Below are 23,820 nucleotides of genomic sequence, written 5' to 3' on the forward strand. Positions count from 1 at the left end.
ATGGCTTATTGTTTACTCTGTGAATAATTCTTAATGTTTTCATTAACATCTTTGATTTTCCAAGTATAGTGAGTAAAAGTATCAGATGTAAATCAGATCTGTTCAAAAAGTGTTAGTAAGTAAGACAGCAATACATGATAACCAGTAGCCCAATAGGATACAATAAAAACTTCATCTATTGTGAGTTATTTTATTGGATCGTTTGATTGGATCTGTTGCTCGTACAACCATATCACATTATTGCAATCCAGATGAGCAAAACTATGATTCCTGCTGTGTTCACAATCCAAGAAGTGCAGAGTTTGCTTGATGCATTGCCATTCGGACCACTGACTGAATATGAAAGATTCTGACAAGCAACAGTGGGCGTCTCGATCATCTTCCTGATAACGCCATCCGGGTGAATTGAGAACTTCATCTGTGAAAAGAAAGAATGTTATCATGCTAAAATATCTCTTTTTGTGATTCAGCAGTAAACAAACACTGAAACATCTGTATTGTTGTCAGTGACTCCTGCTTAAATACCACATACTGTTGATTTAGATGAATAAGGACTCTGATGTTGTGCCCAAGATCAAAAATATATGAAATTATCATTACTGCATAATAGACAAAATAATATGTGTCGTGAACACATGCAGAGCAGCAGAAGTAAAATTGTGTGTGTTATAAGTAGATGACTGGCGAATAGTTAAATTACCAAAGGTAACATCAAAACAGTAGTTACATAAATAGTAAAAAAAAACATTTATAAATTCAAAGGGAAAAAAGAGAAGAAAGGGAAGGAAGCAATGAGAGGATTTAAGTAACCAATGATCAGCAAGTAACATCAAAATAGTAGTTACATAAATAGTAAAAAAAAAAAAACATTTATTAATTCAAAGGGAAAAAAGAGAAGAAAGGGAAGGAAGCAATGAGAGGATTTAAGTAACCAATGATCAGCAAGTAACATCAAAATAGTAGTTACATAAATAGTAAAAAAAAAAAACATTTATAAATTCAAAGGGAAAAAAGAGAAGAAAGGGAAGGAAGCAATGAGAGGATTTAAGTAACCAATGATCAGCAAGTAACATCAAAATAGTAGTTACATAAATAGTAAAAAAAAATATATATATTTATAAATTCAAAGGGAAAAAAAGTGAAGAAAGGGAAGGAAGCAATGAGAGGATTTAAGTAACCAATGATCAGCATCTGGCCAATTTTAATGTAATTTTAAATCACAAGAGTGAGTCTGAGATTAGTGTTATAAAAGAAAAAAATTGCAAAAAATATATAATAGTACTAGTTGACAAATGGATCATCATTGCTTTTATTTTGAGGTTATTTTTTGAGGTTTAATAGCTGAAACACTGGATGTGTAAAGCTGGGAAGAAAATTGCAAATTTTATCATCTATAAATGCCTTTTAAAAACAAGAACCAAAGGTTAGATGAGACTGGATAGAAACCAAAAGAATTTTTGAAAAATTCAGACTGATACTTACATCGCTGGAGATCACCTGAACTTGTGGGAGGGTCTTTAACACAGTCTCATACTCCGCAATTTCATCAGGGTCTGAAGTGTCCCCAGGTGTTCTGTCAGAAATTCAATATAGAGCTAATTCAAAAGAACGTATCAACGTACATCAGCATGTCAGAAATATATATTGTGTATGTAACCCGTAAGGTAAACCGAAGAATTGCATCGTGACTCACTTGTCATTTCTGTTGTTGGACAGATATGTGGTATTCGGGTGGCTGATGCATGACTTGATCTTTATTGCAGGGTAGTAGAAAATAAAGGCCAGGCACATCTCATCAGTGGTCCCTAATCCAAACTGAAAGGAAACACGAAGCATGGCGGGCATTAAAGATGTGAGACAAAATTGGATATTTATCTTTATTTATGCAGTTGGATTAAACACAGGGTCTATGATGTTATGGTGCTTCAAATACTGTAGAATTATGTGTGTCTAAAAATGAGGCTGTGATATTATGTAAAAGAAGAAACACAATATCATTTGAGCAGTATTCAATTAAGCTGCATTAAATGAGACAAGTGTTGTCCTCTTTATATACAGTAAATGTTTTGTTAAAATTTGCAACTTTTGAAGCAATACAAGTTTAAAAGTCATTACAGTACTCACATCTGACTACTATGTGTTATATCAATATTCCTGGATTAATACATAAATTATTTAATTTCTTATTTGTTTTACCAAAGTGAACATTAAAGGTTTTAAGTTGCCTGTATTTCTTTTTCTGATTTTACTCGCACAGCACAGATTTCATTCCATACACATTAAATGCGTAAAGACATGAGTTCGTACAGTATCGACCCACCTTAGTGATTTCATTACGATTGGATGTATTGTAGGTGCACTCCACTGTGATTTCATCACCCTGTAGCAGGACGACAAATAATGTGGCATCATAAAAGCCCAAACAACAAATATTTCATTAAAACATTTCTTGCTTTAATGAAATGAATGAATGAATTGGCCTGGATGCAATTAAAGCTTACCTGCTGGATTGTCCTAATGTTTCCCAAATTGACAGTCTGTTGCATCTCAAAGTTGTAATTTTCATCCAAACCCAAGAAACCTTCTTGCTTTCCATTTCTACAGAAATCACAGTACATTAAACAAGAATGCCATTATTAAGTATCAGGAATCAAAAGGAATAATTTATTCCCTAAAACCCACCTACACCAAATTCAGCATTTACTCATTTATCATCACCAAATGTGTGTTTATTTGTATTTACAAAATCTGTTTTGGGGTTTCATTTTGATATTAAATTCTCTACCTTAGACATTGATTGACTGGTGCAAAGCAAATTCTCAACTTGTCTTTCTTACCTGAAGTGACCAACTCTGACTTTCCTTCCAGCCAAGTGAGTGTGCAAGAGCACAGCAAACACTTGAAGGTTAGGCACAGGATTCACAAGCTAAGGATGGAAAGTGGAGACAACAACAACAACAACAAAAAAAAAAACCTTCATTCTTTAACATGTCTCTGCTAAACATTTCTGCCATTTGGAAGCCATATCAGAGAGCTGCATACCTCAGAAAAGTGAGTAGTGTTACAAATGCCGTAGATGTGGAATTGAGGGGCCTTTGGAGGGATGTCAAGCTTCAACTTGGACAATGATATCAAACCAGTAGTCAGAATGCCCATGTCATGCTGCCGGAGTTGGGCTGTGTAGTGCAGTCGTAGTCCTGAGCTGTCTGTAATGTCTATACAGAGAGACAATTATAAGAAAACTCGTCAAATCTGACAAATGGTTTAAAGCACATAGCAATCTTTTTTTTTATTTTGTGGAACTGTAAACTTTGGGCTACGTAATAGTTCTAAGGTGTGTGTGTGTGTGTGTGTGTGTGTGTGTGTGTGTGTGTGTGTGTGTGTGTGTGTGTGTGTGTGTGTGTGTGTGTGTGTGTGTGCGTGCGTGTGCGTGTGCGTGCGTGTGTGTGTGTGTGCAGTGTATATGTGTAATATTTACCTGTTTTATTGTGTGGGTTGTTGTAATGGATCTCTAGCCTATAGAATACATCATTGACTTCACCTCCAACAGGAATACCCACATTTTCTGGGAGCTCATACACCTGAGGTTTCAGAGATAAACTGTGGATCAACTTGCACAAGCACACCACTGACACTGATATACACAAAAGACACACAACAAAATGAATCTATGAATTCAAAGGTGGACTAAAACTAGAATATGGACACTTTAATTCTCTTTCTCACCCCTCCTCCAACTCCCCATGAAGCCGCTACTCCAAAGCAGGCATCTCCTACATCTCCCATGTAGCATTGCTTGTCATATGGTTCTGTCACAAAGGGTGGGCAGTGGTACAATAACATGTGATGAACGACGTCATAGTTCTCAATCACCGGTTCAATCTGAGGTAAAGAAGAAGAGATTTATTACAGAAAAAAGAAAAATGAAAGCAGAAATAAATGCTCATTGTTCATGTTTATGTTCACTTTTTAGGTTCTGGGCATAGTTTTGTAATCATTCCATTCCTCCAAAGTTACCAATTCAATTCAATTCAATTCAATTCAATTCAATTCAATTCAATTCAATTCAATTCAATTCAATTCAATTCAATTCAATTCAATTCAATTCAATTCAAAACCAATTCCAATTTCAATTCCAATTTCAATTTCAATCAAATTCCATCAAAAAACTTCCCTTTAAGGAGGAAAAACCTTTAGCAGCGGGAAGGGCAAACTTCCCACCTCACCACGTCCCAAACTGGATTGATTGGATTGGAATCTGGTGACTAAGGAACTCATTGCCATGTTTAAGACACCAGTCTCTGCGTTGATATGTGATATGTGATCTGTGTGACATTACGTGTTATCCTGCTGAAAGCAACAATTAGAAGATGGACACATTGTTGTCATAAAGGGATGGACACAATTAGCAGCAATACTCTGTGGCTGAGGTTTGTGGAATAATGTGTGTGTGTGTGTGTGTGTGTGTGTGTGTGTGTGTGTGTGTGTGTGTGTGTGTGTGTGTGTGTGTGTGTGTGTGTGTGTGTGTGTGTGTGTGTGTGTGTGTGTGTGTGTGTGTGTGTGTGTGTGTTGTTCAGGTCTCAACTTGTTCAAGGTGTGTGAAGAGAGATGACAGTAATATAAAGCAAAGGGGATTACCTGATATATGTGATGTTTTGTATTTAACTTTGGAAACTTCATGATCTTGCAGTGATAGTAGGTGGAGACAGGAGGGACAGTGATCTGCAAATGTTAAACATAATCGTAAGCAAACCTCATTTTGTCTTTAGTCTGGACAACTATTTGAGTGGTTTCGTAACATTTCCATTCAATCATCCAACTGTTTATAGCCTGTCACTGTCATAGCTGTATACATTTGTTCTTACATTGTCCACTTTGGCAAGAAGATATTTGGCGTTGGCTGAGTTGGTCTTTGGCATATAGTTTAGCAGGTTAACTTCCTTGGTGCCTCTGCGGGCTCCGTGGTAAGAGATCTCATCTGTTGTTCCATAGGCGTAGATCAATTTAATGGGTTGTGCCTACAAGATAGATGGCAACTGAGATCAAGACATATGGTACAACCACAACAAAAGCAACAACATGAGATACCTATATCAGGTTTGTGTGTGTGTGTGTGTGGGGGGGGGGGGTCTTTGTTTACCCAGCAAAACAAGTTATTTTTCAAAAATTCAGAGAAACAGAGAAGATTACTATTCTGACTTTTTAGTTAACTATACCCAAGGTTTTCAAACTGTATAAAATGTTAGGTTTTCAATGGAAAACAAAATCGTTAGGACTCTTTATGTTGTTGCCATTGTCTTCATATCTTAAAAGCACCCAGTCAAAGGCGCTGTAAACAAACCCTCAGGTGAGCTTCACAAAAGAACTTGTATTACCGATTTTGTATGTTGATAAGTAGGAAACTTGAGCATTACACAAAGACTTAATTCAACAATGAAAAAGCTATAGATCTTCAAAACAATGAGTCACAACAATAATGACTAGGTGACAGAGCCTATAATTCATGTCCATGGGATAAAACAACAAAGTCTAAGCTCTTAAGACCTCAAAGACGAAATATTTGGTTTTGTCCTGTTCGTTTTACAATAATGCCAATGTGTATAAAATTTCACCCAGCCTAACATCAAGTTGGACATGTTTCAGATGGAAATTTTCACCTTATTTCTCACCAAACAACAGTTTTTCAGTGTAAGGATTTCGCAGTAAAACTTTACAGGACAAAACAACTTTGAGATAGATAGAGATAGATAGATAGATACGCTATTAATCCCTCAGAGGGAAATTCTTATGTTACAGCAGCATTAAAAAAAAATGCACATTCTATACAATAAAATAAGATAAATAATAATAAATAAACTAAACTAAACAAAACCTAAACCTAAACAACAGTGCAATGAATTAGAATAAAACAACATACAAAACAGCAGTGCAAGGGCATTATTGTTGTGTAATGGATTCAAGAGCCTAATAATGTACGTAGAATGCTTTTGCAACAACCGTAACTCCTGCTGTTTTCACCAATATTTTACTTAAAATTATAATGATGTTATACAAATGCACATCAGGATGCAGATCAGTTTTGCTTCTAATGCAATACATGCAGAACGTGGTAAAGAGAGAACAGCAAACAAAGTGTCTCACAGTGATATGGAAGTCTTTGTCATCGCACGTTTGAATGGACCTCTGAAAAGTAATTGTGGTTTGCCCTTCATTTTCATTCCCAGAGAGGAGAGTGTAGTTCTGCTGCTCATCCACAATAGGCATAGAATTCCCTGTGGCATGACGATCCTAATGGGCAAAGAGACAAAACTTTCAAACATCAGAAAGCCTGATATGGTTGCTGTTGAACATGGAAAAACTCAACTCAGTACATTTTGCTTGCCATATCATCTAAGAATGGAGGAAAAATAAAACTGCTACGCGTGAGGTTACAAGCTCATCTTACTGTGAAGTATATTCCATCGGGTCCAAGTCCCCCTATGACGATGTCTGACCCTTTCATGCCTCCGTTTGGACTTAAACCGAAGCTCACCCAGCCTGTCGAGTTGACTACCAGTTGGAATGTAATGTGTCCTTGGAGATTATCGTAGCCCCACTTCAGGCAGACGAGATGGTCCTGGTCCAGGTACTCCATGAAGGGCATGGAAGGGTCCGTTGCCAATGTCTGTTTTGTCCAGGACAGAAACAGGGAGAGGAAAAGAAGCAGAGGACACATGATGTCCCTGTGAGGTTGGAAATCTTCAAACTGAGCTCAGCGTCTGTGGAGTTGCCAAACGCCCTCCCACCGCTCCCAAGACACACCTGCACTTCTAAATGAGCTCAAGCGATACAGGCAAAAAAGTGCTCAGTCATTTAACATTTGCCCTTGTAGGAAAACACAGCACTTTTCTGTGTTTTCAGTCACACTCTGGTTTTTGTGTTAACTTTCACTTCAGTTTCAAATTCTGGGATTTCTTCAAATCTTACACACCGTGTTAAATCTGCCAGTTCATGTGTGATGTCAGAGCAGTGCAAATCTCCAGCCTCATACTCAGTGCTGCCAGAGTCTTTTCATATAATTACACATTAATACCATCTTTCGGTGCCTCTTAATAAACTGTAATCTGGTGTGCTGGAGAATTCAGCTAAAGGTTTACAGTAAACTGTCTTCCCAGTCAGCTTCCCATTGATAGCCACAGGTTTTCTTTCTTTTCCACTGACAGACTGCTGCTGGACTCAGGTGCTTATTCCCTCCCACCTTTTGTCACCTTCTCATATATCAAACGCTTGATTTGAGCTAAGACAATTTCATCATGTAGGGATGTGAATAACGTGTTCTTTCTCAGAGTTGTATTCAGATGCCAAACTCTCAAAGTCACTGTTGATGTTTTAGTTATCAGCATCGAATTCTTGTATTAATATCTTTGTCATTATTTAGCTTTTACACAACAACTAACAACCAAACTGCTGTACAGTACAAGTAGCGTGACAGTAGATGAGTGAACCCGGTTAACAATTTATAAAACACCAGCTAAAACTCGTGCAGTCTAATGTCACAGTCCTGCAATGAATTCTACTTTAATTAAGATTGCAATGTTCAGTTTTTGTCTGAGAAAGATGTTGATTCAATGTCCATCTTAGAGGGTGTAGTTTGTGGTGCTGTTGAACTGTATAGAGAAGAGTTTCTGTTATTTAGCCAATCATTAACAGTATAAATAGACAGGACAAAATATTAGACTGTTGTATTAGACTGTATTAGTTGTACTCGGAATACCAAATAAAATGCCAACCTTGTTTTCGTATAAGATCCAGACCCCAGAGGCCTCCAATGTGGATATTGCCTAATAATGTAATGGCATATTGAGCCCAGCAGAAGGCGACTTCAGCATAATAGATTAGTTTAGGGTCACTCCCTTCGAGCTGCTGTACCCATTCAGCTGACAGCAACACCGTGCATGGTCAGTAAACAGACAGTAGCTGCCATGGTATTAGAAAAACTCATCGGAAACCTTAACCACTGGTCTGCTATAAACAAAATGAATTGCTAAACATAATCTTGAAATGTTTTTTTTTTTAAATATATTTTTGGAACAACAACTACATTATTTTTTTTTTATTAATGATAACAATAATAACTTTTCTGTTTTCAATATAGGCCTATACTGTTCATTTGTTAAACAATTTGTATTCATTTATTTTTGCTATACCCTAGATTTGTTAGGCATATTGCTTATGTTTTGTTTTGTTTTGTTCCTGAGAGGATTTATAATTTCAAATAGTAAGATCTTCAGAGGGCCATATCGGACCTTAAACTACCTTTCCGGTTTCTTTCCGTATTGCAGGTCACTCCCTCCTCCGTGCTGTCAGCAGCTCCCTATGCGGTTCAAACTCCGCACTCGTCTCCATCTCGTCCCGTTTGTACCGTCGTTTTCCGCGTTTTTGAACTTTTAAAGCGAGTTTTTCGTCACGTATTAATGTTTATGTGTGTGTTGCGGCGGCTTCCCACCGGCAGGAATTACCGTGTTTTCTTTGGTTGAAGAGCAGCGGGAGGGAAATGTCCAGCTGAGAATTGGAAATCCCGAGAACCACAGGGCCTGTTTTTGTAATGATTGATCAATGCTTCGACAATGGCAGTAAAGGTAAGTCTGGCAACTTTTTTTTAGGTTTTACTTTTGACGTTATTCCGGCTGTATTGCCTCCTGCAGTTTCTCCTGACTGTTGTTTTCTACGAATAATGAGGGCTATGGAGAACTACAGGCACAGTTCCAGTGTTTCGCATTAGTTGTACAGTGAACATTTCACCCCGCCAGCGACACACAAACAAGCCCAAATTTTTTTTTTTTTTTTTATAAGACTACTTTAGCAACGTAGGGTTGTCGTCTACAGCACATGTTCATGCGTCAGATGTGAAACCACTGTTCTTACTGTACGTGGAAAATGTGTCTCATTAAGAAAGTGTCTTGTGACATTTTACTACCTTCCCACTGCGGGTCATTTCTACCTCAATGGAATTATGGGAAATGTAGTCTTTGGTGTGTGTGTGTGTGTGTGTGTGTGTGTGTGTGTGTGTGTGTGTGTGTTAAAACATCCAACTAAACTTCCCCGCTTAATTAGTTAGCCTATATTACGACAACTTTTTTTTTTTTTTTTTTTTTTTTAATGATATGCTATTAAATGCGAATTAGGCATTATGTAATTAAATATGCGCTAATTTGTAGGATTTCCAGAACATAAATCTGAACATTGCATATAGTCAGGTTAAAAAGTCTTGTGTTTAACTTTATTGATTTATTAGACACTTAGAGGCACTTAGACACTTGTGGTAATTTCTTTATATCAATCCATAAATCAGCCACAAACTGTAAACAGCCATGTCGCCAGTTTTTTGTGAATAAAATGTTGTGTGGTCCTACATCAGGCTATGATTGATGTGTGAACAAATCCCTCAGCAGAAACCTACAGAATATAGATAGAAGCCTACTAAAAACTAAATAACTATGTTGGTGGTACTAAAGTGGAGATTTTCGGCTCAGAAGATGAGAATGTATTGTAAAATTTCATACATTTGAATTGGAAACCAGTATTTACAGACACTTTAGGAACTTTAATAATTTAATTTGTATTTTAATTACAGGAAAACATAAATTCAAATCACAAAGGCAGGCCATCTAACAAGTTAGATCTAGAGGATCCATAGGAGTGATAGTTGTGCCAGCAGAGCCGAGGCTGTTGGCAGGAACATTCTCCTTCTGTTATGTATTTTCTGTTTGAAAACATCAATTGGCTTCCTGGTAGGTGGCAGGCCAACAGTAAAATAGATCTCTGTTCAGGGAGGAGCAAACAGCCTTTTGATTCCATCTCATCTCGCTGGTTAATGAACAAGTTAGTCAGTCACACACTGTGGCTTTGATACTGTTTTTAAAAACTCACAACATGCTTGAGTAGTTTTCCTTGCACCACCACCTCTTGCTGTTGAATGAATATGTGTTGGTGTGCTCCTCCGGGGCCCCGGGGCAAGGACAGATTCGTAGCTGTGGGTCAGTGTAAGAAGACGTGTGGCTTTCTGTGTTAAACTGAACCGGGTAACGTGATGGTTCTGCCCTTGTTTTGGTTGACAGGAATTTACTTAAGCGCCAGCATACGATGCTCAGAAGAACTAGTTTGGCCTGTTTCACTGCTTTTGTAGCTCCTCACACTAGTTAGACTGCTTTTAGGTGTGCTGCTACACGTGTTTATCTGTGACCATGCGCATATGTAAAACCATGTTTTTTTTTTTATCATACAGTAAGACTTGTGTGTTCTTTCTTGACTCTCTTAAGGCACAGGTTTTATATGACTTCACTGCTGAGGCAGGAAACAATGAGCTGACAGTGAGAGAAGGCGAGACGATCACTATCACCAATCAGGTAAATCATATGACCACACAATCTGATGCAAAAGAACTGTGTAAATCTAAACTCTCTGCTTTCAGGTTAGATCATTATTTAATTTCTTTTAGTGTTTGATAGCTTTTCATTCATTCAAGGGTTTTATGTTCAGTTTGTTGTGCCTATGATCTTTTTGGTTTTGTGTACAACATGGACATTTCTAATTGCAGTATGTAATAATTAAGACTTAATGTGGCCCTACTGTAATTATTGTGGAAGAGGAAACTGAAAAGGTCATTTATTTCGGGTAGTGTTTGTGGCTTTACTTTATCATTCATTTTATTTTTCAGAATCTTCGTTTTGTAAATGCTGGTGTTATTTTTCCCTCAAATGTAAGAGTTCGATAGCTTTAATGACATCATGTATTGTAGTCTGTAACTAAATGTTGATGAATCTGTTGTCATTGAGAACTATCAGTCATAGTAAGGCTGAAATCACATGACTTTATGTTGTCTTTAAACGCTGTGCGTCACAAATATGTACAAAGGAAGGAAGGACAACAGGGCGAAAAAAAAGACGGTGCAAACATGATGTCATTACTGCCAGTTGACAAGAGTTCAAAGGTCACTGACTGTGTGTGCTGACCTACATGCTTTCTAATCAAAGGCGGTCTTAGGTCTACTGTATCAGGAAAACTAAATATATTTTTTATTTATTTGCAAAATAAACGGGCAAGAGGACAGAATTTGTCCTGAGAGCATTCAGTGTGTCTATGGTTACTTGAGTATTCTGATTATTGCTTTACGGCCCTCAGCTTTTTAATTATATGTAAATGGGAAGCCTGGTTTTCTTGATTTTGATAATGATATATAAATACATATGTGCCTGTCTTCTACTCCATACAGCATTTCTAAATGTTGGTGTGGCAGCAGAGCAACGGGATCAAAGAAAACATTATTGTTTGTCGCAGTGTGTCCCTGCATCAAATGAGTTATCTGTTGGGTTTTCAGATGACTAATGGACTTGTGTGCTCAGTAACAGAACAGGGTTTGTGCTCTCACTACAGATTCACTCCTCTTGCTATCTGTCCTGATGCTGCAAAACATATAGGGCATTATTCACAAATTGTCCAAAAAGAAGTGGAATAATCTGATTTAATCACCAGCTGTATGTAAATGTGGGTTTTATAGTAGTGAAGTTATTGTGGTGCACGTCAAAGCTCAGTGTTTCCCACAGTTTGAGTATTTACTTGTGATGGTGGGTGGTGCTGCACGTTGCTGATGTCTTTGCAGAGAGTCGTGCAGTTTAGCGGGGACGAGTGTAAACCCAGCTGTTTTCAGGATCTACAATTTACAGATGTTCTCTAAACGCCTCACAGGCGGGCTCGCAGCAGACACTAACGAGGCGGCTGCACACACACAGATTGGGTTACCGCAGCAACGGTATGGCCCAAATATTTTTGGAAAACCGGGAAGTGAGGTGTTCTAATGTAACATTTACCAAAGTTGGAGTCTCTGTAAACGAAATGCTGCGACACACTCTGAAATGTTCTTCTAATGTCATTTTTCCCAGTCACGCATGTGATGCAGACACCTGCTTCCTGCTGGTCCGGCAGGTCCGGGTCATTCTGATATGCATCTCACTTTGTTTCAGCATATTGGAGGCGGCTGGATTGAAGCACAGAACTCCAGAGGGGATGTTGGACTGGTGCCTGAAGACTACATTGAGGTAAGTTAGTCAGTGTCTTTGGTAATACAAAGTGTATGTTGAGGATTTCGGCAGACATTTCACACCCCACGCAGTATGCGAGTGTACCACCAGAAGACTAAGCAACTCAGCCATTGTGTGTGTGTGTGTGTGTGTGTGTGTGTGTGTGTGTGTGTGTGTGTGTGTGTGTGTGTGTGTGTGTGTGTGTGTGTGTCCGTCCAGCTCGATCCAGTAACTGAGTTTTATCATGGGGATATGATTCACTCGAAAGACATTCACAAAGACAGAGGAAGAGTTTGATTTAAGAGGAAAGTCTGTGATGTTAACAGTTTAGCCTCACTCTAAACAAGCACTACAACATCTAACAATGCTGTGGCCGCGTTTACAAGAGAGATTTATGAGCTGTGTGCTCAACTTTGCAAACAAGCTCATGTGGATGTGTGTTTGTCTGACCTGAAGTTACCTCCCCAGCTGCCCCCAGACTGTTGTGATTGTCCATCCAAATCATAAAAAAAACCTCACTGATGACAATTGCACTTGTTGCTTATGTAATGTCAGAAACATCAGGTCTCAAGCAGCTACTTTCTATTTCAGCGCACTCTACTGGTAAAGATAAAATCGAACTGCAAAAATAGGATTAGGTCTGGTATTTTAATATTGATGAGCGGTGAAGCATATGTGTATCATATCACCAGCTGCTGCAGGCACATTTTGGATAAATTGAGAAACTTAAAACCCTTTACGTAAAGCCAGGGAATGCCGTAGGAGACACAGTCACATTACACATTAGAATGTAGCTTTGAAAATCAATAAATCACACTGGAATATCTGGATTTCATCACCTAATGGGACTGTTTTCTGTCTCTCCCTTTGTCTAAAATCCTTTCATTTGTAGCTTGGTAAGCAATTACCTTCGGTCCAAGGAGCAGGAACCACAGCACCTACTCCAAATGTAGGGAACGTTGCATCTGCAGACCTGTCCTTCTTCGATGCATATGCCCCTGCATCAACACCTGCACAAAGCCAGGTAATGCACTCAGCAAGTGGAGGTGTAGGTACAGCCTTGACCTCTCTCACTTCACAAGCCCAGAACCTGGCTCGAGCAGTAAGTCTAAATATATACAGTAGCGCTATGTGCAGTGCACCTGCTGTGCTTCCATTCTCCCACTCATAAATATGAGCGATAGGGGGATATTGAAGGAAAAGTAAAAAGCAGAAGTGAGCGTTGACTGAGTTTTACTGACACTTGTGAAGCTTGCGTGAGCCCCGGAGATGCAGAAGTGAGAACAGCTGCTGCAGGAGATATTCACCGTGGTCGTGTCATTTATGTGTGACTCAGGTTTCAAGTAAAACAGAGCAGAGATGAAAATAAGTTCAGGGTAATCTTCTCTACTTAGCAGACAGGAAGTTCCACAGAAATGAGCGTAGTGCTGGATCAGTAGAAAATCTCAGGCACAGCGAGTGGTTGAGCCAAGGCAGGAAATGTGTCAGCCATCGTCCCTCATGCTCACTCTCACCCACCCACTTGCACGCAGAAAACACCCACATCAGCATCACCCTAACCCATTCCCTGCTCCGTGTGTGCCCTCACTGCTGGCGCTCTGTGATGATGTCACCTTCTTTTCCCCTCAAGGTGGATGCTGGGGGCTTGAGTCCCCAGCCGGACACCCCCGACACCCCAGTTTCCCCCTACCTATCGTCCCCCGATGAGGTAATCGCCACTTGAGGGTGGTGGGCGTGGCCACATGAACCCAAAGGCCTTCTACCCTCACCCATTGCCTGTCCAAAACCATCCTCCTCTCTGATTGGCCAGCTTTGGCAAATTCCCCCCTCCTACTCCCATTGCCTGCAGAAAGCATGCTCTCATCACCTCCATTCACTTTGCACTACGGCGCAGACATAGAGATGTGTATGCATCACGCCAATCAACTCCACACCTCTTATTTAAATTATATGAATCAGCACCAGAGTGAAAAGCTTAAAGGATCAGAGTCGATGATCTTCATATTCTACGTATAATTGACGAATCACACTGACAAATCATTAGACCAGAACACATGCATTCATTATAGATGATGATGATCAGAGTGTCATAAATATGAATAATCATACTTTTGTATTTAATTTGCAGTAAAGATCCTGCTAAATTAAAGAAAAAAGATGCTGTTGGAGTGTCTCTCACTTTATTAACGTGTTTATTTGTTTGTTTTGCAGCGTTATGCTTTGAGACGACCGTCTTCTTTGTGAATGTGCATTACTTAGTGTATTTGATGACTGCACTAATTCTGTGATTAGCAGCTCAGGGTTTAGTTATCATTAAGCTATTTTTGGCTTGAAAAAGGCACACACACACACACACACACACACTTTTTTTGCATGCCTGTACCAGCAAGTTTCTACAGTGGCGTGTATGCCTGCCTTGCAAGCATGCTGTAAAATAAATAGTGTATACATTTAAAGGGTTGTATTTGTGTGTAAGCATGTACCTTTTTTCAGATCTGCAGTATTTTGGGGTTTGATATTTCCAGTTACCCCACCTATAAAGCAGCATTTGCAAACTACACATTTAAGTTCATTTATCTCTCGTCAGCTTCCCTGTCAGAATGTCTGCGTCTCGTGTTTGGAGAAGCATGTTGTTTTAAGAACTGCTGTCAAGCTTGTCATTGAACAGACTCCAAACTAGACCGGACTCCGCTCTGTGTTCCCGCCGTCCTCTCCCTCTCCATTTTGGACCCGTCATTACCATCATCCCTCACAATTTCTCTCTCCGTCTCATCCAGGCTAGCAACGGTAATGATCCCTGGTCGGTGTGGAACGCAGACCCCTCGGGGGGTTCCAACACCAACTGGGCGTCCAATCCGGAGGGTACTCAGACTGGGAAGAGCGCTGCTGAGCCCTGGGGGTCAGCAGCACAGGGCCACCCTCAGGCCTATCAAGGCCCAGGTAAGAGCAGCTTTCTAGTCAGCAAACATGGTTGACCTAATATTAGAAACATGATATATCTGACTGTGGGTAATACAGTGCTGCATATACGTCATTCCTAAGTGCTTCTGCTTCTTTTAAAGGTATTTTATTTGTGTGCAGGTAAACATTTAAAAGGCAAGTCCAACTCTCAGATTTCTGAATCCAGGAAATGTAAAAACACAGATATAACAGATTATAAGTGTATTTTAGGATGTCTTAATGTGGCAGCCACAGTGGGTAGGTCACACGTTGTTTTTGGCTCTTGGAGTCATTGAAATATCTTGTGAAACACTTTAAGCTCACTGTTTCCGTTTTAAACTCTTAGTTGTGGGGGATAAGACTGAAAACCCAAGACTTACTGCTGAGCCCTGTGGAGGTGTCAGCTTCATTCATGAAACAATCATACTCCACAGTGGAACAATACACCGCAACACATTTAGACTTTGTTGCTTGTGACTGAGTCTGCCTGTCTGATTTCTGTTGGGATGTTTGTTTTGGGTCATCATGGTGCAGGCTGCTGCATCCCACATCATTCAAGTATCAGTAAGCATACTGTATAAATGTTTGAGTTTTTTTTGTTTTTTTTTAACCACAATCCAGTTCTACTGACGTGATAAAACATCTCGGTTTGAGTGGAAAAAGACATTCTGACTGTTTGAGAAAGCCACCATGATGGCTATGAGACAGAAGATGAGTTAAAAGTGTATGTGGGGATTTCGAATTCTGCTTAATATGAAATATTTTCTTGTTTCCTTTCATCTTTCCAACAGTTTATGTTCACCAGCAGTAGAATATAGGTTAAGCAGTCCTAGAATGTAAGACATACATACTTCCTTTCAGTACCATATGGGGTTTACATTGTAGAACAATAGAAGAGAATATATATTATATATATTTAGGAGAGAATACTGTTTCCTGTCCTTCAGTTTAAACCAATATTAGCTGAAATGCAATACAACACACAGTCATTCCTGTACTCTACACTTCCAGGTATTTATTATCTGTAAATACTATGTAACTCAGGTCTTCACAGATTTTGAGCGACTTTAACTTCCAGATGTGGTTTGTCTCACTCGTGCAGAGACACTCCAGCATGTGGACTGGACAATCTGGTCATGACTTTTTTTTTTTTTTTTTTTGCCAGGCTGTGGAAAAGTTAGCCTCACTCATGACTCAGAAGGACAAATTACATGACCTGTTTTTAAAATTCTCCATTCGCTTTTGTCAGAAGCGAACACAGGAAATAAATGGCAGAGTTTAACAGACTTTCCTTTTCTTTCTCTCCTGTCAAAGACATCTACCCATATCCTTACCTTATTGATTACACAGGTATCCCATTTCTTGCCTGATGGAAGCTTTGCTCATTTTTGTGTGTGGATTGGCAATGAATGCATATAATGAGTGAAGCATTTTACCTCCGAGTGTGAAGACTTGACTTACTTTTCTTAAAGCGTGTGTGTGGGTGCGTGTGCGTGCACGTGTGTGGGTGCGCGTGCGTGTGAAGGTTGGTATTAACCCTGCATAAACTATGTTGTCATGTGAGAAAGTGCACTATGTAACTGCTGTTTAAGAGGAAGGTGACCCCTTTTTGTGTCACAGTAAGTTTGCCCTGCACATGTTGGAAAGCATGCACTAAATAATTAAGTTTAGGGTGTTTTAAGCTGTTTTTTTATGCTTTTGTAACAGAATGGGAGGATTCTGTTTTTGTTTATTTTACACTCAGTCCTTGGACAATCTTTATGGTGCATGAATAGCTCTGTAGGGCACGAATCCTGCAATCCATATATATATATATGTCTGTGGGAATATTTTTTCTAATTGCTCGAGGCCCATTTCAGATTTTAAGGTCTGTCTAGCGGACTCTAAATCATGCTCAGTCTTTTTTTTTTTTTACAGCCTATACTCTGTGGCAGTATACTTTTAAGGCTCTTTTGAACTGAAGTGCACAGCTTTTGAAATAATGATGCACAATTCATATCTGTTTAAGTAACATCTCGGAGTGAATTGGTTCCCAGTGAGAAACAGTTGTTGGCTATCGATTTCTCTTAGCTGTGCATACACTTTGATGGCATGGACTTAAAAGGACGCATGCACTCTTATTTTTATATGAAACCTGATGTTTGGCAGAAAGAAAGTGCACCCAAGAACCAATGTAACTCTGTGACAAGAGAGGCAGCAATTTTTGGAACCTACTGATTTCATGTGAGGCTATAAATTTGATTAAAATAAATCTTTAATGCAGGCCAACAATGTACAGTTTTGCATTGTTTTTTATATTTGATATAGATGAATGCTGCATGCCCTCAAGCTTGTGCGAATGTATCAGTTAACTCCAGATAAATCCCTTTCTTATCTTATATTTAAAAGAAGCACAGAGTAAGGCTAAGGGAAACATCTTTACACACAGTAGATAGTTAAACTCATTGAATAGCTGCACAGAATGTCTTTTTTTTGTGCCCGTGATATAAAGCTAACGACAATTTTCGCATCAATCTGACCTCAGGGGCCGAGGATGATGAGTGGGATGATGAATGGGATGACGTGAAGTCCACTGGGGGTTACGCCGAATCAGAATCCGGAGAAAGCGGAGCGATACAAAGAGGCGGAGCTCATGCGTCAATGAAAATCTCACTTAATAAGTAAGAGTTCAATAAGTCAGAAATATATGTGGCTTTGAAATCTGTTTTTTATGGAATAAAGCAGTAGAGGAACAGTGTTGATGGTTAAATTGTTGACAAGCAGCGCAGCTCATCAGAATTATAAAACTATCAATTACTGCAAGGAAACTTCCACACGAGATCATCATCATCACTGCATCTTAAAACCATATATAGTTAATACTCACGTTAAGCTGGTCTGAGTTGGCATTGAAGAATGCACTTCAGCCAAAGTGTGTTCAGCCTTTCAGAGTTCAATGCCACTAATACATGGAATTGCCTATTTGAATGATAATGATCCTAATTCTGTCAAGCTTTTCAGACTTTGTGGAAGAGTGAAAGAGACTATTGAAGAAACTTTGTCCACTCTCTTTGAGCAGGTTTCCTGGCTTCTCCAAGTCTGGTCCAGAGCTCTACCTCCTCTGCAAGCAGCTTGCCAAGGGCAAGGAAAAGCTGTCAATTTATGTAGGTTATCTCTAAATACGTGTGGAAATTACATCCAACATATCAAAAGATGTTTTTATGGGTTTTATCAGTGGTAGTGGTACATTTTAATATCTTTACACAGCAGTTCTCATTTTTGAAAGCAATGAACAGAATGATTTCAGGCAGATTATTGCCGTTATAGATGTTATACATTCTACTGTATATTCAGTAGTGTGATAGCACTCACGTTTTGCATGCTTGATTTTACGTTTGTGTTATTTAAATTACAGAGTAACGGGATTCTCAACCTTTGTTTTCCATGCTTAGACGGGAGAAGTTGGTCCTGTGTGGTCTTACCCTGAAGTCCAGCTAGACTGTGTTGTAGCTGATCCCAAGAAGGGCTCAAAGCTGTACGGCCTCAAGAGCTACATCGAGTACCAAATCACACCCAACGTAAGTACCCAGTAGTGTTTTCAGACTGCCAAATCAACTGGATTTATTAAGCTGGATTTTAGACACTGGCCAACACAAAATAATTGAAGAAGGCCGTCTTAAAATTCATCTCTCGCTTCTCTTTTGCCTGAAGTTTTCAAAGCAACGATGAAGTGTTTGCCCCCAGTACACATCACCTACAATGTCTGTAACTCCATGTTTTTGGTTTGCAGACCACAAACCGACCAGTCAATCACAGATACAAGCACTTTGATTGGTTGTACGAGAGGCTACTGGACAAATTTGGGTCAGCCATCCCCATCCCTTCGTTACCAGACAAGCAGGTGACGGGTAAGTTCCTGACTCTCGCGTCACCGATAAATGCATGAAGACAAGTTTTAGGCATAAATTAAAGACTAATGTTTTTTCCCCTGTGCTCGTCCCTCTAATAAAGGCCGTTTTGAGGAAGAGTTCATTAAGATGCGTATGGAGCGGTTGCAGGGTTGGATGACCAGAATGTGCAGGCACCCTGTTGTTTCCAACAGTGACGTTTTTCAGCTGTTCCTCACTTACAAGGATGAGAAGGTATACCCTCGTTTCTCCTCTTGAGTTTTATGTTTACTTTAACGCTGTGCAGCTGAAAGGTTAAAACTGCCTACTTTTATTATTGAAATCAAGCTTTTGTGAAAGATTGGATGTAACCATCCACAGCTGTTTTGGACCAGAAGGAAGATGTTCTGTTATTACGAACAGTTGAGGTTTGTTTAATTAAATGAGCGATTGATTGGTGCAGGACTGGAAGATGGGGAAGAGAAAAGCGGAGAAGGACGAGACCGTTGGTGTGATGATCTTCTCCACGATAGAGCCTGAAGCTGCAGACCTGGATCCTGTGGAAGTGTGAGTTAAATCGAGCTCTGCAAATAGAAAATCACGACTCAAAAAGCAGCATCAACGCTGTGCAGTACTGCGTGTGTTAATTTCTCCTAATTGCACAGTGATGTTGGGTGCATGTGTTTCTCGTGCACAGGGAACAGAAATGCGAGCAGTTCAGCAGGTTTACCAAAGCTATGGACGACGGCGTGAAGGAAATCCTCACAGTGGGAAACGAACACTGGAAGAGATGTACAGGCCGTATGTTCACACTGCACTGCGTTTTACCACTACACAGACCCCTCCTTTACTTTGTATTATAATTACAGTTTATATTAAAGAGTCATTGTGCTGAGTATTTTGTCAACTTGGAAAAGTTCACACTTGTTTTGTCTGTGTTCATCGCCTCCCTTCCACAGCTTTGCCAAAAGAGTACCAGAGAATCGGCAAAGCCTTCCAAAACCTTTCCTCTGTCTTCACCAGCAGTGGATACCAAGGTATGAATCCCAGGTGGAGGCACTTGCCAGTTTTCACTTTTCACTACTGTCTTTGGTTCCAGCTGTAAATAATATGTACTAATCATAATGTTTGGAGATGCAGTTTGGTGTGCACTCACTCATTCTGTGGAAATCTATTTTGAAACAAAATATTACACGGATACTCTTTTAATTCCTTTCCTGTCGTAGGTGAGCCGACTCTGACTGACGCCATGACAGCAGCAGGGAAGACATATGAAGAAATAGCCCAGATGGTTGCAGAGCAGGTAGGCTCTTTCACTGCTGTGGTAAAATACTGTAATATTATTGCAATTCAGTTTTCTTCCAGTTGCTCTTACGCTGGATAAACTGCACTTGTTTTCCTTCATAAACACAAGTGCTCAGAACTTGAAACCTGTGGATCTGATTTTTAAGACCTCTGGCGGCTCAAAGGTCTTGAAGCTTATTTTAGGCCCTTCTATCAGCGGCATTGTTTTGTGTTCACGGCTTCAATTCACAGCATCTCACCATATCTGTTGAACATTTCCTGCTGACGGTGACAGCCAGTGTTTTACGTCCCAGTTGTGCTGTTTTATTGACCTCTTTAACTCGGCGTCCTGCTCGTGAAGTCTGTATCTGTAAAGGAAGGATTCTGGGGGTAACTTATTTCTGGTGCTTCATAAGCCTTCTTTGACCTACTATTTGAATGTGGCTTTTTCTGTGTAGCCTGATAAGTGTGCATTGTAATGAAGTCAGTTCTTGGCTTTTTTGATATCCCAGCAGCTTCCAGAGGGAGGATTCATCTGGTAAGCTCATGCTGCTCCAGACAACTTCTGTCAGTGCTCCTGTAGAAAATGCTGAAACAGTTCGTATTATCTGTGGCGTTGTCCACATAGGCTGCTTACAGTGTTCCCTTTTGTGTGCAAGGATAAGGGAAGAATGTAGGTGCCGAATTTTCTGCACAATGCAAACAGATAATTTAGCCAATTATTTAGCTGATTCTTTCTTTCTTTCTTTTTTATTCCTTTAACACCTTTCTGTCCAGTGCCTCTACCCACTGGATGTTCATCTGAATCCATGGTCTTGTTAGAAACAGTTTAGTGATGTTTGTTCAACTTAAACTCCAGTGACTTAAAGTTAGTTTCCCTGAATTCTCTCTTATCGGGCTCTTGCATCATTTCCTGTTCTTGCTTGGGAGTTTCACCTTTTCCCCCTTTACATTTATATTTTCGTATTTGTTTGCTTTGTTATCAGCCCAGGAAAGATCTCCACTTCCTCATGGAGACCAACAATGAGTACAAGGGTCTTCTTGGATGCTTTCCGGACACCATTGGGGTCCATAAGGTACATCAACTTCCATGCCACAGAAAATAGAAAACGGGCTAGCATCAATGCTTATTAGAAAACAAATATAACGGGATGCCAGGGGGTTGTCAATCCTACTGACGAGCCAAAAAAAGAGTGATAACAGGCAAAAGTTTGGGGAGTATTTTAAACATTCTGCTTAATAACAATGTGAGCGTGGAGTATTTTTAAATAACATTTTACAGCTAGAATTACTGCCTGGTTGAATGCCTCCAACAGCTGGTCGTGTCGCAGTGTACATCCATGACTGAGTTTATTGAAAAAATGTCATACATTTTTGTCATTTATAACGTAAAAATACCTCGTTAAGACACATACACACACACACACACACACACACAAAAAAATCTTCTTTTTATAAGAATTAACATTTCACTTAATAGCATGACACTGATCTGTTTTTGTTTTTGTGGCTTGGCAGCCGTATGCTTCCATCAAAGGCACCCGTGTTGTTATTTACTTCATTTTGAATTCTTACAGGCGGCCATAGAAAAGGTGAAGGAGGGTGACAAGCTGGTGGCCACCAGCAAAATTACCCCTCAGGACAAAGTCACCATGGCTAAACGCGTCAGCACAATGTCTTACACATTACAAGGTACCACACTGTCTTAGCCCCGACATACTGAAGCGGTGCACTTTGTCATGCCATGTTATCTGATTTTTGCAATTTCCCCTTTCTTTTTGTGGCACAGCTGAGATGAACCACTTCCATAGCAACCGCATCTATGACTACAACAGGGTCATGCAGTTGTACCTGGAGGAACAAGTGAAGTTTTACGAGACGGTAAAGGCATTTTTATTGACCGTTTATCTGTAAATTTGAGTCGGTTAGCAGTTTGTCCTTTTCATTGCCTGGAAAGCAGTTGATTAGTGCTTCACATGACCACTCTCTGCTTTTGTATTCATGATAGCTTTTCCTCTTCTGAACCCCCAGATTGCTGCAAAGCTGAAGCAAGCGCACAGTCAGTTCACTACAATGTGAAAGAAAAAGTCTCGCACTACAAGACAAGAAGAGTTAAACTAGTTATATCGTATACTTTTCCCTCCCTTTAATTGAAATGTTGACTTCTCTATTTCTCTCACCCTTACCTCATCCCGTGCAGACAGTCCTAGCTTGTGGTGTTACTTTTGTCTGCTACTCTCAGAAGTTTATGAACAGTTAGTGTTCAGAAACACTCTGAAAAGGCTTTCACACTCGTGTTTTTTTTTTATGGACAGAATACGACAACACCATTTACATACAACCTTTCCTATGTCCAAGGTCCACAGCTTGTAACACAGGAAGTAAACTTCTAAGTTACAGTGGCCATGAATCGCTTTACTGCAAGAGTTAAATCCCAGCATTTCTCGAATGTGTTATAATTTTTGTACATCTTTGGGCGCAGCCAGTAGATCCAACTATTTCAAAGCAATACTTTCTCAATCTTATTTCCATGTCAGAAATGGTAAAGAAAAGGATTTATACATGTGGCAAAACTGTTGTCTGCACAGTGATGTAGTGACGCTCTAACACCAAAAACCAAAGCCATTCTCCACTCTGTCACTGTGGATAAACAGGGAGTTGATTTCTAAATGTAGCTTCCACAGTATTTTCAAGCTTTACTCTATTTCTCAACCAATATCAGGTTTATTTGATTTTTTTTTTTTTGCGTCTTTAAACTGTTCAAGACTTCCCCACCGTTGTTAGTCGTAGAAGCGGAGACGCATTCCTTTAAGACTCTTAAGTCATGTAAGAGTTGACACAGTCAGTGTGTGTCCCTCTGCATGTCCACTGCTGGCAGTGCTTAACCCCCTTTTCATCCTGCACTTCCTCAAAAGCCAACAGGAAGCTCCACCTTCTTCCTGGCCTACCCCTGAGAAAAACAGAAATAGTTAATTTAGCCCCCCCAAGCTGATCTACTGTGACATTGCAGTTTACATTTCAGGAGGCAAAATGTGGAATCAACAACACTCAAGTCGGAGAGTTCTTTTTTCTTTTCTTTTTTTTTTAGCATACCTTTAAGCAAAAAGTAATTCCCTGCAAAGTAGTTTCCTCTCTCCCAGTTGTATGATCAGATAATTGTGTTTGATATAAAGGTGTGACTGACATTAACTGAGTGAATTTGTACTAGAAGAGTTTGGGACGGAGCTATGGATTGTCATGTATGAAGTTTTTCTTTTTTGCTTTTCACCACACAGTTTCCAATCGATCTCTAATCTTGTTCACTCTGTTTTCATATCATTTGACACATTAAAAAATATAGACATATAAATATATATATTCTATTGGACCCATCAGGTGCTTCTTATTATTGAGATACTATTTTATGTATAGAAGTATTTGCAATATGATGTAATTTCAAAGAGGCGCAAAAATTCCGTTTGATTTATTAAACAATGATTTGTATTCATTGGGATTTCATTTGCATTTGTGAGTGACTATGTGTGTCTGTGTGTTTGAAAAGAAACCTCATTTTGTTCTCTATATGGTTCAGAGTGTACAACACACTACGCACTCTGATTTGCTCACACTGAAGCGCTTCATTCACTGCAGCAGATTCCTGCGTAGACGTGGACAGGAATGAGAATGAGCCGGCA

The 23,820-nt window shown here is 39.6% G+C and overlaps 2 protein-coding genes across 5 annotated transcripts; one reads left to right on the forward strand and one right to left on the reverse strand.

Annotated features, from left to right (window-relative positions):
* Positions 1-153: 153 nt before the first annotated feature.
* moxd1l (monooxygenase, DBH-like 1, like) lies at positions 154-6,715 on the reverse strand. The gene is made up of 13 exons (XM_069696676.1): positions 6,446-6,715; positions 6,142-6,288; positions 4,866-5,018; positions 4,639-4,722; positions 3,727-3,882; positions 3,479-3,581; positions 3,043-3,215; positions 2,838-2,926; positions 2,502-2,598; positions 2,321-2,380; positions 1,694-1,815; positions 1,483-1,573; positions 154-418 (listed from the first exon to the last, which is right to left on the reverse strand). The coding sequence occupies exons 1-13, from the start codon at positions 6,713-6,715 to the stop codon at positions 233-235; spliced, it is 1,731 nt and encodes a 576-aa protein (XP_069552777.1). The 3' UTR covers positions 154-232.
* A 1,277-nt stretch (positions 6,716-7,992) lies between these two features.
* snx9b (sorting nexin 9b) lies at positions 7,993-23,639 on the forward strand. 4 transcript variants are annotated; one of them, XM_069696610.1, is made up of 20 exons: positions 7,993-8,618; positions 10,299-10,385; positions 12,000-12,074; positions 12,949-13,080; positions 13,687-13,764; positions 14,834-14,996; positions 16,311-16,346; positions 17,521-17,656; positions 18,055-18,139; positions 18,428-18,553; positions 18,766-18,883; positions 18,987-19,117; positions 19,326-19,429; positions 19,560-19,663; positions 19,822-19,899; positions 20,089-20,165; positions 21,133-21,222; positions 21,724-21,838; positions 21,936-22,027; positions 22,178-23,639. In XM_069696610.1, exons 1-20 carry the CDS (start codon positions 8,607-8,609, stop codon positions 22,223-22,225), a joined length of 1,887 nt encoding a protein of 628 aa, XP_069552711.1. In that variant the 5' UTR covers positions 7,993-8,606; the 3' UTR covers positions 22,226-23,639. The 4 variants fall into 4 exon arrangements, with proteins under 4 accessions (XP_069552711.1, XP_069552713.1, XP_069552712.1 ...); XM_069696612.1 differs by lacking the exon at positions 13,687-13,764 and having other exon boundaries at positions 7,997-8,618; XM_069696611.1 differs by lacking the exon at positions 16,311-16,346 and having other exon boundaries at positions 7,999-8,618.
* Positions 23,640-23,820: the final 181 nt, after the last annotated feature.

Source organism: Brachyistius frenatus, unplaced genomic scaffold (genome assembly GCF_029030835.1).
Source record: "Brachyistius frenatus isolate BFR_SWC_R1_liver_20210118 unplaced genomic scaffold, ASM2903083v1 Contig_21, whole genome shotgun sequence".
Lineage (NCBI taxonomy): Eukaryota > Metazoa > Chordata > Actinopteri > Embiotocidae > Brachyistius > Brachyistius frenatus.